A 14,784-nucleotide genomic window follows, 5' to 3' on the forward strand; every position below is an offset into this window, starting at 1 on the left:
TTCTGGATCAGCGTAGGACAGCAGGTCATTTCTCACTGCTATTTGTTTAGAGTGTTCCAGGGAATAGTGGACTCTGTGGACCCCTTCCTCCATAGCTGTAGCACCAGATACACCGATCGGTTTAGGTGCAAGACAGGATGTATCTGACTGCTGTTTGTCAGATAATGCCTGCAGTGGAACCAGCAGTCCTCTCTGGACAGAATGTGCTGTCCTGAGCCATTGGAGCTCTGTGTGTGTGTGTGTGTCTCCTCTGTAGCTCTGTTTCTGTGCTGTTCTTGGCTCAGGGGAGAGTGTGTTAGAGATTTAGCTCACAGCGCTCCACTGTGAATTCATCACACTGTCACAGTGATGCATCTCTTCACTTACAGGGTGCACAGTTCTGCTCAGACAATGATGGTAGTGATGATGGTGGTAGTAATTGTTAGAATTTGGATAGTGGATACCCTTACCCAGCCCATTCATGAGGCTGGATGTTTTCTGAGGTAGCATTCGCTCACTGGTGCAACTGCAGATCTTGCTGGGAACTGAACCAGTAATCCTCCAGTGCATTTCCTTGTTTTGTACCCATACTTTGCCTCCCCACTATTACGCAAATTCCACAGATTTCTGGCAGCATGATCATAAGATTCGGGGGACCAGTAAATCATTTGTTTTTTTCTTTTGCCAATTGTGGTCCAAAGTGGTCGTTGCAGTGGAGTTGCGTTCAGTACACAATGTGATTTAGTTGCAACTGTGGCAATATTGGTAATGTTGTGTATATTGAAAAACATTTTGGAAGTGGCAGTACAGAGGAGGAGTTTCTCAAACCATTAACCATGCAAAGAGTCAGATCTCACCAAAGATTCACGCAGAGGAGCCTTGCCGTTTTCTGCTCTGTACTCTCTTGAGGAGAAAAAAACTTGGTGTTGCGCATTGCCTTTGTGACCAGGTTGTTGGCTCCAGTCCTGGGTGGAGTGCTCCCAAAATTGCTTTAGGTAGTTGTGCAGTTGGGTGAATGGGTGATATGTCAGGCATAAGCTACGAGGCAACGAAATGTCAGTTACTGACTGACGCTGAAATACACGCTGAATAATGCTGTCTCTGTCTCCATGGCCTGCAGGCAGCCAGCAGCCTCAGGAGCAGGCCAGAAGGAAGAACGGAGGGAGCACGGAAAAGACCAATGAGAACGGGGTACGTGCACAAACTGTACACTGTACACCCTGTATGCACATGCAGTACACACTGCACACACACTTTACATGCACTTCAAGCACATACCGCAAATGCTCTTTACACAGCCTTTACATATACATATACATATCTATACACACACTATGCATACACTTTAAACAAACTTTGCAGACATTGCACACACTGTACATACGCTATAGAAACACATTCACACACTGTGCATATACTGTACACACACAGCTGTGGCAGCAGTATCCAGGTGATAACAGGTGTTACAGGGGAAAATTCCCAGTGGTACACTGTGTTTGTACTGTTGAGCAAAGTACATCACCTGAGTTGATTACGTACATCCCTGGCAGCATATTTGGATACTGTTCATTTAAAAATATGAGTAATATCGTAGTATTGAATTTTGCAAAATTAGAAAATGACAAAATGTTTCATAGCCCTGAGAATATATTGCAAAATCAAATTACCACACGGCTTAGACTAAAACTGGCTGGAATGTAATGTCCTGTTATATAATACATAATAATAATATGATAAAATGATGTAATTTTTTTTTTTCTTAAAAAATGTCAGTGGAATTTTTACTTGCTTTACTTGAACTGTACATTACTCCTTAGCAATGTTATAACAAAAAGTACTTCATAAAATGGTTCGTTCTTACCCAGTTAACAAAATTTGCCGATATGCCATGGATAAATGGAGTTTTCGTATGTTGTTTTAATAACATTGCTCATTGGCAAACATGTATAAAACTGGTCCATTCCAAATCATTAAGGGCTAAATTAAGTTGCTATGTTGGAAACATTAACCATCTCAGAAGGAAGTAGTTCTAATAATTCTAGTAAGGCAGCAATTGAACCCTACTGTTTAACATTAATTTGAAATTGAAGATTTCTAAAAAGCCAGCTTGTTAGCTAGCTTTTTCACTAGCTAGCTAGTGAATCCAGCAACAGTGTTTAGATAATGTTAGAAATGGTACTACAGCAATAGTATCATAACAAGTTGTATACAGCTTGTTGGAGGTTTCATGTCATCAAAACAACTTGTTTATTTCAGTCTTAAGTTATGTAATCAGGTAGCTAAACTTAAGTTCAGCCAATTATGGATTTGTTTTATAGAGGCGATATGGCACTCAAACCAGAGGTTTGTATGAATAAAGAAAGAAAAAGAAGAGAAAACTGGTTAAATGGTGTTATATATGTTTGTTTTCCTGTTGACATTATTTCTTAGGTGAATATCATTTCGTATTGTGTTCTGTTTAGTATGTGTATTGTTTTGTGAGCTGAATATATCATCTCATTTCTAGTGAATTACCATGGAAAAGGGTATCTGCTAAAGCAGCGTTTCCCAAACCTCTCCTGGAGGACCCCTTGTCCTGCATGTTGTAGATCTCTCCCTGCTTCAATACAGCTGATTCAAATGATCAACGCATCATAAACTCCTGAAGCTGCTTAATAACAAACTGATCGTTTAAATCAGCTGTGTTGGAGCAGGGAGAGATCTGAAACATATGCAGGACAAGGGGTCCTCCAGAAGAGGTTTGGGAAGTGCAGTGCTAAAGGTATGACTAAATAAGGTATGCTGGGAACACACAATGTGCATGGGTTATTGTAGCGAAGGGTAAGAGCAGTCACCCTGTAGGGAAGGGCGAGAGACACCAAAGAGCCAGTATTGTTGGTATGGCAGTCAGAGCACATACTCAACCGTAGTGGCAGCACTCTGTCACAGGTATACATGAATGAAAGGAAGATGTACCAGGTTTCCTCTGACTGGCTGCCCACCAAAACTCGCAGGTACTGTAGAGTTACGCTGTGTGGGCCAATCAGTAACACGGGTTTGTGTTCTGCCCTCAGGTCCCCCCATTGATCCAGAGACAGGAAAGAGGGATGTCCAGTTATTGGGAATACACACTGCCCAAACCAAGCTAATTTTGTGAGGGAAGGGGTGTTAGAGTCTGAGAAAAAGGATTTTTACAGGATGCCAACTTAGGACATGGCACTTAACAGGGGAATTCACCTTTCTCTGCGGCACATGTTGGCTGTATGGGGTTTGCTTCAGTGATCACATAGTTCATTGCACAGAGCAGGCTGTACAGAGCTTGGGTGACTGGCATTTCAGTGGTTTACAGGTGCTATGATTAAAACGCTGTCCGAATGAGAGTATGCTGCTTGACTGCTCACACCCGAGCTCACACTTGTGCTCATATGATCATCATTTGAGCATGGAATGAAATCTAAAGATATTAGAATGTTAGCCACTGAAGAACCTAAAAAAATTAAACTCATTTTTGATTGTCATTGAAAGTTAAGCCGGTTTTGTGATTACGTTGCCTTCCGACATCAATATTTTATTCGAATGTTCACATACTACCGTATCATCAACCTACTTCCGATAAATGCATGACAAGTTCGTTATCTGGTGGTAGAGAGGACAAAATGAGTGGTGTATGTCCAGGACCAGAGCTGGAGAGCACTGAGTGAGTGACAGGAGTGTTTTCAGAAGATGTATTTGTTTCAGCTAATTACGCGGATGAAGCTGCACTGTTGGGCAACTCTTTGGGAGTTGGGCAAGACCCTTCTCTTAGCAAACATGGCAAACCGCAGTGTTCACAAAACAATGACGACTTTGGATGGGAATTGCCCCGAACACAGCTGGGTCATCCGGCTGCCCATGGTAAATGACGCAGCGCTTTGCTATGCCAGTGCATTGTGGTTAACCCCGAGCCCGCCCTGTCGTCAGGGGGTCGGCGCGGCTCTGTTATTTCGGGGATTACGCCAGTTTCATGACATAACCCTCTAAGCGGATTAGCGGCGTCGTTATCCGTTGGCTTCGCCGGAGGGAGGGCTTTTTTTTTTTTTTTTGGCTTTTTTTTTTCTCCCCTGCGGGCTGCTCGCTCGGGACAGTGTAGTCTCCAGCGGTCAGAGAGGCACTCCCCCCGTCAGAGACTCACATGCTCATGTCCCAGAGCCGGGGGAAGACAGGGAAGGGGTGACCAGAGGACCAGTCTTTGTCTGCAGTGCCGCTACTGACTGCATGCGGCCTTTGTGGTTCGCCTTTCCACTGACACTCAGCAAGACCTGGACTGAGCCACCGTTGTGAAGCATTTGACAGAGAACGAAGGGGCTGGGGGTGGGGGTGGGAGGGGGGGGAGTGCTCCCAGGGAACGCCTCTTTTGAGTTTGAGTCACTTGGCTGTCACAGTTGCCGGCTCCATCTCTTCTCTCATACAGCAGGGTGTCTTTCCTCACAGCAGGAGAAGGAGGTAAGGGAACCGAACATGTAATATTGTAATATTCAAACGCTGTGTGTACCTTAGAATTCATATATTCAGCATGATCCTCCGTGGTCTACTGTTGACTCATCGCTGCGAAGACTGAGGGTGCAGCCTCTTATACTCGGGATCTTAAAGGAATATCTGCAGCAGAGGAAGTGGCAAATATTCGGCACACAGCCAGCAATGAGGGGACTGGGTTAACCGGTGCGTCTAATACTGCCTGTTGCCCTTGGAAACCAGGTGCAGAACTGAAGGAAGGGATGTGGGAGGCTTTGGCTTTGAGAAGTCGAGCTGAGTGTAGGCGTGTATGTGTGCGTGTATGTGCATGTGCAGTGTGTATGTGTGTACAATGTGTGTGTGTGTACAGTGTGCCTGTGTATGTGTGTGTGTGCACGCACGTGCGCAATGTGTGCGCGCGCAGTGTGTGTGTGTGTGCGCAATGTGTGTGTATGTGCAGTGTATTCTTGTGTGAGGCGTCAATGTGTTTTCGCAATGAATAAGAGGAGAGGGCTCCTTTGTGGCAGCTCCTGGGTGAAGTGGGCTTCGTTTGTTTGTAGTGCTGCATATATGAGCAACGTAGCTGAGGATGGGGGGGATGCACCCCTTCTCCCCTCCCACCCTTCTCAGTCTGTCTGTGCCAGGCTGGATCTGCAAAACTCCAGCACCTCTGTCAGAGCTCACCAGTGACTTTATTATTATTATGTCATTATTAGCAGAACCAGCATTCAGACTGACTCACATATTTTTACGGCTTTGACATATTAGCTAGTTCATGCCTCTGGATATTTACTGAAGCACCTCAGGTTGAATGCCTCGCTCAGGGGCACAGCTGCAGTGTCTGACCTGGGATTTGAGCCCCTGGGCATTCCAGATCAACTGAGAAAGAGACATTTCCTTCGGCTCTGTCCTGTGTACTTTATTTTATTCATGCTACCTTTATCAGGGCTGCATCAATGAACGACTGTGCTGTGCTGTTCAAGGCTTTCCCTGTGTCTTAAAGTGGTATGACTTTGATAGGGGGTTACTTGACGTTCAGAACCTGCTGCCATGTTCCAGACCTGAGGTCATGTCTAGTTAACGTTCAAACTATGCCGGAGCAGGCTGCTGGGGTGTAGTTCTCATATGCACTTGGCAGGGCTGATGAGATCTGGGTTATATTCAAACTTAGTGCTGATGGGCTCTGGGTTATAAACAGTACAAAATCCATTCTACGGTGCTAATGGGGTCCAGAGGGACAGAGGGCTGTGTCATCACTCTTTCCTGGGGACATGTTAGTCACCAGGTCCTGGAAGTACTGTGAAAGCTTTCATAGACCTCCTTTGTCTTACCTTTGTTTTCTACTTCATGACTTGATAACTTTGATTAGGTTGTTGATTTGGTATCTGAATAGGAGGGTGTGTCATTGTCTCTCTGGACATCTTCAGTTTAGTGTTGCAAGGGTTATTAGACATTCCCCAGACTGGCTGCCTGTGTTCTTTAACTGACTAGTCGGGTTTGAAAGCTGTACTGTTTCCTGCTTGTAGTGCTAGTTTTTGTCATGGAGTAGATCATGAACAGGCATATATCCCTGCTGGCAGAAGAATGAAGGAGATCTGGCAGAGTGCTGTGCTGCTCTATCACTGTGAGGTCACAGTGCTGTGCTGCTCTGTCAATGTGTTCCCACAGTGCTGTGCTCCTCTGTCTCTGTAAGGTAACAGTGCTGTGCTCCTCTGTCTCTGTAAGGTAACAGTGCTGTGCTCCTCTGCCCCTGTGAGGTCACAGTACTGTGCTCCTCTGTTCCTGTTCTGTACTCACCTGTCTCTGTGCTGCCCTGTCCCTGTGAGGTCACAGTGCTGTTCTGCTCTGTCCCTGTGAGGAAAGAAAGAAAGATTACTTATATCCCTTAAAAATGGGTTATTATATAGTTCTTCAGTTCTTCTCAGTGTTCAATTCATTTGTTAAACCTGTTAATCAATGCAATGAGTCATTCAGTCAGTCCATTCAGTCAGTTTAAATGCCTCACCAAGCAAAATAATTAGATCTTTTATAACACAAAAGATACATTATAAACCTTTTTGCAGCCTTGCAAGCAGTTATAATATGCTCGATATTGTTTCCATGGCAATCCTTTTACAGGAAATGTCTTCCTAATAATAATAATAATAATAATAATAATAACTTGACTGTCTGCCTAATGCACTGTTCATGTGCATGAATGTAAAACAGATATATTTATCTGGCAGTGCTTACTTGCTTGTTGATGGAATGTATTTGTGGACAATGCTGTGAAATTTGTCTCAGTTGCGGTGTGCTTGGAATTTTTTTTGTCAATTTGCAGCGATTTTATGTGGTAGCACAGCAACCTTAAGCGTCTTTGTAAATCATGCTTTTTCCCAACAAAGCCTTTAAAGCGTACTTAACGTTTTTAAACCCACAAAGCGTTCATTCATCCTCGTGCGTGAGATGAGACGTTTTGAGATGGATGTGAAGTCCTTATTTCTGTGGCTATTAATAGCACGTCAGATTTATGAGAGAGCGATTAGCGCGGATGAAGGGCTTTTCCCGATACTCTTTCTCTATCACTTTTGCCTTCAGGCTGATGTGACCCCCGCGCTAAAGCGCAAACAGCGTGTCTACCCCGAGTAGGTCACGAGTAAATCTAGGTTGCCAGTTTACAGTAAACAGTAAGGCTATACATACAACCAGGGCGCTATAGGATGTGTTTTTTTAACCGTGGAGGACCGTGTTGATGATTATATCCAGTCAGGAGCTAAAAATGTAACAAACTCCTAAATGCACGACTATTGTGCAGTGGTCGTTGCACTAAGGCGCGGTCTGGAGGAAGATTTAAACCGTAAGTACCCCGGGAGCTGCTCAAACAATGAAACAACATCTGTGTATGCACCGAATACGTCATATTAATGATTCTCTATAGCCGTTCTCTAGCACATGACTCAGCTTCACACCGCGCGTTTTTCCCGTGCGTTCTTGTTTATCTCTGCTATGATCATTCAATTTAAAATAAACCGGCTTTGCTCTGAAACGCAAATTCACTGAAGGACTAAGCAAACTCCTTGGAGTTTTTATTTTTACCGCCCTAATTGGAATAGAGTGATATTGATATGAGGGTTACCTCGGGAGCACAGTCTATAAACATTTGGCTGTTTGTTGACCCGGTTAGCTGGGGGGGAGGACGTCAGCTTATTTGGGCCGTTTGACAGGGCCAGAGGGGTAGAGATGGACATACGCCCAGACCAGCAAAACGGGCAGAAATACTGTATGGGGAGAGTGATAGTCCGTGTGTGAAGAGAAGTCCGGCATTTAATTAAGTACCTGCATTCTTTACTTTTTTGAAGGGGGCGGGGGGGGGGGGGGGGGTCAGACCTCTTCTACTCTGTGCAGGTATGTGTAACAATCAATCGAAATTTGGAAAAATGCCAGCCTGGATTGAATGTTTAGATGGGTGAATACAGTAAACGCGTCGCTGAGAATGAATAGTGCTACTCGTCACTCTTATTGGAGCTGACAGCTGGTTTGATTGGACGCTGAAGTTTCTATCTGCCGGCAAAATCCATTTTACTTTTCTGTTATATTTCTTTTACTGATTGCCGTAAGGTCAGTGAGACCGTTTTCCGATACCGAACAAGTTTAATTGAAATGGGTAACGGTCGAGCGAAGCAGAAACGGACAGGTTATTGTACGTTCTGTGGGAACTATCAATGCGTTTTATGTGAGGGGAATTTTAACGGGGAAAATGAAATGGAAGAATGTTGAGACCAAAGAGGAATTCACTTACAGTGTGCTCAGTAATGGCGGTCAGACGATGATCCTTGCTTTGCGCTGCTCTTTACTGGTGCATTCCAGACGGGCTGCATTTAGCTGTCAGCGCGCTTAGTTAATACTTGTCCACTCACGGTCTGGGTTATTTCTGGTGCTTGTTTACCGTCAGTTGAAATTGCTGTTATTATTGTAATTCATGTGTTTGGCCGATGTTGCCCTCCCGACCAACGTGCAATTTGACTTGGTGCCTTGCGTTCAGTGAAACCCAACTGATACTCACAATCACGTACCCTTATATTTTAATCGCTTTGTTTCATAAGAGATATATTTTTCCACTAAAATGCTATTATCCCATCCAGCAATTCCTGTGAAATGGATGACAGGGTGGTAGAAGTCCTCTTTTAACTCCAAGCACTTCACATTATGTCTTTATTTTGTCATATTACCATTCAGCCCCCCACCCCACCCCAAATGCACACACACTGATTGAGGACCTTTCAGCAGAAGAGGTGAGGGTAGAAGGTATGATTTCTGCAGATGGCAGCAGGAACAGTGACGTCTCAGATTTAAAAAGCAGGGGAAAGTCCTGCTGTTTGCCCAGGCTTTGTATGACCAGTGCCAGTAACCTCTCCTGTTTTCCATAGCGGCCATATGGGTTGATAGAGGAAGATCTTTGCGGAGTTGTCTGTGTGTATATGTAAAGGTGAGTAGAGTAACTCTGCTCTTGATATGTGTGTGCAGGTGGGCAGCCCGCGTGTGGAGCTTACTCTGTTGGAGCTGCAGGACATGGCCTCCCGACAGCAGCAGCAGATTGAGGCCCAGCAGCAGATGCTGGTTGCTAAGGTGAGCACTGCTCTGTTACATTTCTGCCCAGAACAGCTGGTTCAGACTCCAACCGCCACTATGATGTCATTGAGTGTCATGTACCCTATGGCAGCATAGCATTGTGGTTAAGGAAAAAGACCTGCAGACAGAAGTTTGCACATTCAAATCTTGGGAGAAGTAGTTCCCATGAGCACAGTATTCAACCAGATTTCCTACATCACAATGTGCAATTGTACAAGCTTTTCAAACAAAACACAAATTTTATCTTGTAGCCATTGCCTTTTTATCCACTAAAGAAGTTAGGAATAGACCAAATCATCTGATTTGGTTGAACATACCATAGCTTTAGTGTTTGGTTCCTGTAATAAACTGCTTCCACACTCATCGAGATTCCACTGGATCTGATTGGTGTTCAGGGCTATTGTCATGCCACCTCAGCATAGCACCAGGCCTCACCAACTCTCACCAACACTGTAGCCTTTCAAGTTCTATTTGTAAGGCAGCGGCCTCTGTTCAGGGCGGCTTAGTTCGATCCAGGTTACAGCAGCAGAGCCCCAGGTGGTATTCAAACTGGCAACTTCCTAATTATAAACCTGCTCTCACCACACTGCTGTAGCAGATTATCACTTTAATGGCTAGTGTGGGACAAAGGGGGAAAGTGTGTGTGTGTGTGTGTGTGTGTGTGTGTGTGTGTGTGTGTGTGTGTGTGTGTGTGTGTGTGTGAGTGCGCACGCACTTCTGAGGGAAAGGGGGTCCACTCTGAATGCATCAGCAGGAAAGGGACTGGCTGCTCACAGGAAGTGGCATTAGGTGGAAGTAGCCCACAGAGGGGTGGGACCAAGCCCGGCCACACCCCACTTCCCATTTCCTGTCTGTGGGAAATGGCTCCAGGAGCACACGGAGGGCCAGCATCAGGAGGAAACACATTGGGGATGTTCCATCTTTATTAGACTGTTTCCCTTCCCTTTGTCCCACCTAGGACCTAGAGGTTAAACCTACGGTCATTAAACATTTTTGTCTGATTGAAAGTTGAAATTAATTTTAAGCATTCTGGAGAAACAAATGGTCATTGAAAATGTTTGATTGGTCGTTTCAAGCGCTTTTGCCCAAGTCTCCATTCACACTCCTGCTTCATGTGTACTCATTCTGGATCTGATATGACTTGCTTTAAACAGGCCAATAACACCGCACAAAGCCACATAGGGAATACTGTACTGCAATTTACTGATATGCTGTCCAATAATGTTCTGTTCAAGGTAAATCAGTCTTAGTTTCGGTTCCACATGGGTAAAATACTGGTTGTTACTGGTTGTAATTAGTAAGTAATAAGTAATGGAAGATTGCATGTGACAGAGAGGCCTAGCTTGTCTGGCTTATACAGACTGTTTTTATGTTGTCATGTGTATGGCTTCTCTGGCTGGAGTGGCTTTTCTGTGATGTTCCCAGGCTCTGGTAAGCTGAGCACAGCGCACTGATTGCTCTGGGATGGCATTGTGTGAGTGCGTGATAAGCTGTTACACTCTTGTTTGTGTGCATACGTGTTAATTATATATATGTTCTGATGCGTGTGCATTTGTGTGTTTGTTTGTTAAGGTTTTGCGCCTTTCCTGCTGAAGGATGCCACTGTGTGTCAGCACTGAGGATTTAAATAGGCCATCTCTCCTGCCTCTGTATCTGTACCCCCATCTGTCCATCCCTCACCCCTAAAACTCAACTATCTCCCCCCTCTCTTCCCTGCACCCCCCTAACCCCCCACCCCCCCGCAGGAACAGAGGCTGCGCTACCTGAAGCAACAGGAGAAGAAGCAGCAGCACAGTGAGTCAGAGAGCGAGAAACTGCAGAGGCTGAAGGAGCGGGTGGAGAGCCAGGAGGCCAAGCTGAAGAAGATCCGTGCCATGCGGGGCCAGGCAGACTACGGCAAGGTCATCAACGGCAGCCTGTGTACGTACTCTACCTGTGTGTGTACTGCCCTGTTCCCGGCTTTACCAACACCCCTGTGCACCTGTTTATATAGTGACACCGCTTTAATAATGCCTCTGTGTGCTTGTGTAAGTAGCACCCCTTCTTTATTAAGGCCTCTGTGTACCTGTGTAAGTAGCACCCCTTATTTATTAAGGCCTCTTGTGTACCTATGTAAGTAGCACCCCTTATTTATTAAGGCCTCTGTGTACCTGTGTAAGTAGCACCCTGCTTTAATAATGCCTTTGTATACATACAGATCTGTGCCCACTTTCTTAATTGTATATGTATGCATGTATGTCATTCTGTGAGTATAAGCGTGTGTTTCTGTGTGCATGAGTGTACACCTCCATGCATGTGTGGATGTAAGCGTATGTGTATGCGTGTGCGTGCGTGCGCGTGCACTCTCCCCGCCTCACGCCCCTCTCTCCCCTCCCTCCCGGCCCCAGCGGTGGAGATGGAGCACATTAACAGCGTGTTCCAGGAGAAGCAGCAGGAGCTGCAGATGGCAGTGCTCAAGGTGGACCAGCTGACTGCGCAGCTGGACGACCTGCGCAGAGGCAAGCTGACGCTGGCTGGGCAGGTGACTGGCACAGCTGCACTGGAGCTGCGCAAACTCTACCAGGAGCTGCAGGTACACTGCGACCGAGTTCACATTTCCAGGTGCATTGCTAGATGTGTTCATGACTTCGGCCAACATTACAGAATGTTTTCAAACTCTTTTCCAGTTAGTTGCCTGTTTTCCGCTAACAAGGGGAACAATGCATCTGTCAATGCCAGAATGCAAGAGGAAAGCAGTTTTCCTGTACTGATTCACCAGCTTTACAGCGTAAAGCGTGATTACAGAACTGGCATCCGTTTTTGTGGCCCGTTGCCTCGTGCCGAGTGCCTCGTGACCTCATCCGTTTGTCTCTCCGCCCCCCTAGATCCGCAACAAGCTGAACCAGGAGCAGAACAGCAAGCTGCAGCAGCACAAGGAGCTGCTGAACAGGCGCAACACGGAGGTGACCCTGATGGACAGGCGCATCGCAGAACTGCGGGAGCGCCTCCACAAGAAGAAGGCTGAGGCACGTCGCAGCGAGGGCACCCCCAGGGGGCGGGGAGGGTGCAGTACATGCTAACCCACCCCCGCTGTGCAGTCTCTGTCAGAGATTACAGTGCACCCTCCCAGTAGATGTTCTACACACACACATACACTCATTAATACAGTAAAATTTATACACACACAGATACACACACTTTTAAAGGATGTTACTATCACCTCTCTTCACTAGAGGAGATACGTCTGGCCCAGTGATTTCCAGGTGTAAAGTTTAGTCATCTAAAGTCTGTGCAGAGTGTATGTGACACGGTCTTGGGTGCGTGTGTGAAGTGATCCCGGGGGTGTGTGTGAGATGCAGTTACCAAGGCATGTCTGACGCAGTCTCGGGGGCGTGCATGACGCAGTGCCGGGCCGTGTCCGACGCTGTGACTAACGAGTCTTTCCTCCCACAGTTGAACAGGATCAATGGGCCCCCCTCTCCGCAGCCAGGCCCAGGGGGGTCGGGCCGTGTGGCCGCTGTGGGACCCTACATCCAGGTGCCCGTGCCCACCAGACAGGACGTCCCACCCGAACCCCTGAAACCACAGTCACTCAGCGTTTCTGCTCCAGTCAACCACAGCCATCCCAAACCAGGTCAGTCTACACACACATATAAACAGACACATGCACACACACACACACACACACACACACACACACACACACACACACCAAGCAGAGCTACTCTCCAGCCTTCAGTCACCTTTACACATGCAAGTATTCTCTCTCTCTCCCTTCCTCCCCTTTACTCTAAATACATCATACTCTGATCTAGATGCTTCTTTATTCATGTTGGATCTTTATACTTCTTTATTTCTGTTCATCAGTTCTCTGTCTGTATCCAAATGTCTTTTTTAATTTCAAGTGCTTTTTAAGTTTTGCACTCCAGTTTTTACTCTGTCCTCTCCCTCTTCTAACTTCCTTTCCCTTCTGTTCTTCTGTGTCTTCCTGCTCCTTTGTCGTCCCCTCTGTCCCCGTGCCGCGGTCCTGGCAGAGGCGGAGGGGCGTGGCGTGAGAAAGCCCCCCAGCACGTGGAAGGTCTCAGATTTAGACATCATAGTGGACCCCCTGTTGCCGTCACCTCCCAGGGCGCCCTCAGGGTCCGACGGAGTGTCCTGTGAGTCTGTAGGTGCGAGAGCAGGGACCAGAAGCCCAGCAGTAGTAATTCCACAGGCCCCTCGCTGAACCCCCCCCTGTCAGTCCAATGAAAGGCGCTGCTTTTTATTTTTCACTGTAGTGCCTTCGCAGCAGCACACATTAGCATGGCTTACCGGCTGCGTATTGAGCCCAGCAACATGCTCGGAGAGAACCATGTTTCAGACTGCGATTATATGCACAAAGCATGACCAGTCAGAGGCAGCGGGAGATTCTTCCACCCAATCAGCACGCAGGAGACATTCATAACAATTCAGTTTTGTTTAATTTCAAAGAAAGTGTTGGAAGCAAGTAGCATGCCTCCCTGCAAGTCAGGACAGGCTGTGCATACTGATCTCAGTTAACGGCACAGTTGTCAGCTTATGTGAGACTGTATGATTGAGGCAGTCCTGACACACGGCTGATAAGAGAGGCTAGAAGTGCATCGTCTATCAAGTCATCCGCCTGGTCTGGTGGCCAGATGGGTTGAGACGAGCGCTCCCCCCCCCAGTTTTAGCACGGGGCTGTATCTGTGTTTCTCCACCTGACACTCTGTCTCTCTAACCCCACCCCAGCCGGCGATGGTGACTGGCCTGCCCTTAGCAACGGCTCCCCCTCGCTGAAGCCCCTTGACAGGAAGGAGTCAAACACAGACAGTGCCAGCAAGATGGGACCCCCAGCACCCCCAACTGTGACCCCTGCTGAAAAGGTGAACTCTTTCTCTCACTGTCCCCTTCCTGTTTGCTGTGCATTATATTTCAGGTGAACTGCTTGTCCCATGGAGATGGTCCTCTCTGCTCTCCTTCCCCTCCTCCACCTGTATCCACATTTTTCATTCCTGTGTCTGGTTCTGTCTGCAGGGCCCAGACTCCAGCAGGGCAGCGGGATCGGCACCCGCCTTGCCGAAGCCACCGCCCCCGCCGTATGGCACCTACCCGGGCATGGGCGTCCCGTCGTCGGCCGGCTCTGCCAGCCCTATGGAGCGCCGCCGGGACAGCCTGCCCCGCCCCGCCGCCCCCGGCCCCGCCCCCATCGCACCCAACCCGGCCTGGCAGAGGGCGCCTCCCCCCACCGGCTCCTCCTCCCAGCAAATCCAGCAGCGCATCTCTGTCCCGCCGAGCCCCACCTTCCAGCCCACCTCGCCCCTCTTCCCCCCTGCGGGCGAGAGGCCCGACCCCCCACTGGCTGTGGCCGTGCGCCCCTTCGTCCCGGACAAGGGCTCCCGGCCGCAGTCGCCCAGGAAGGGCCCCCCAAGCATGAACTCCAGCTCCATCTACCACATGTACCTGCAGCAGGCCGCACCCAAGACACACCCCCTCAACAGCAAGCCCGCCGTCAAAGCAGGTAAACTGCAAGAGCGTGCTGCATATATGCAAAGCTAAAGCCTAAACAGCTTTCACAGCCGTGTTTATTCCTCATACACTTGCACTTACCTGGACCACACATGACTGTCATTACACATCATCATTATGTCATCATTATGTGTCTGATCCAGATGAGATACATAGTCTATATGTATCTATATTAGGGCTGGCCGGTATGGCCTAAAATTTATATCACCGTATGATTTGAAG

The 14,784-nt window shown here is 47.4% G+C and overlaps 1 protein-coding gene across 1 annotated transcript in view; it reads left to right on the top strand.

Moving 5' to 3' along the window:
• Positions 1–14,784, top strand: part of LOC118792108 (apoptosis-stimulating of p53 protein 1-like) — a 32,412-nt gene that overhangs the window by 12,869 nt on the left and 4,759 nt on the right. Inside the window, exons 4-12 of the mRNA XM_036549821.1 lie at positions 1,100–1,170; positions 8,953–9,054; positions 10,803–10,977; positions 11,445–11,629; positions 11,922–12,062; positions 12,490–12,670; positions 13,071–13,193; positions 13,786–13,919; positions 14,071–14,554. Of these exons, the coding sequence (XP_036405714.1) occupies positions 1,100–1,170; positions 8,953–9,054; positions 10,803–10,977; positions 11,445–11,629; positions 11,922–12,062; positions 12,490–12,670; positions 13,071–13,193; positions 13,786–13,919; positions 14,071–14,554 (1,596 nt within the window). The remainder of the gene's footprint in view (positions 1–1,099; positions 1,171–8,952; positions 9,055–10,802; positions 10,978–11,444; positions 11,630–11,921; positions 12,063–12,489; positions 12,671–13,070; positions 13,194–13,785; positions 13,920–14,070; positions 14,555–14,784) is intronic.

The sequence above is a fragment of the Megalops cyprinoides genome, chromosome 17, assembly GCF_013368585.1.
Source record: "Megalops cyprinoides isolate fMegCyp1 chromosome 17, fMegCyp1.pri, whole genome shotgun sequence".
Taxonomy (NCBI): Eukaryota; Metazoa; Chordata; class Actinopteri; order Elopiformes; family Megalopidae; genus Megalops; species Megalops cyprinoides.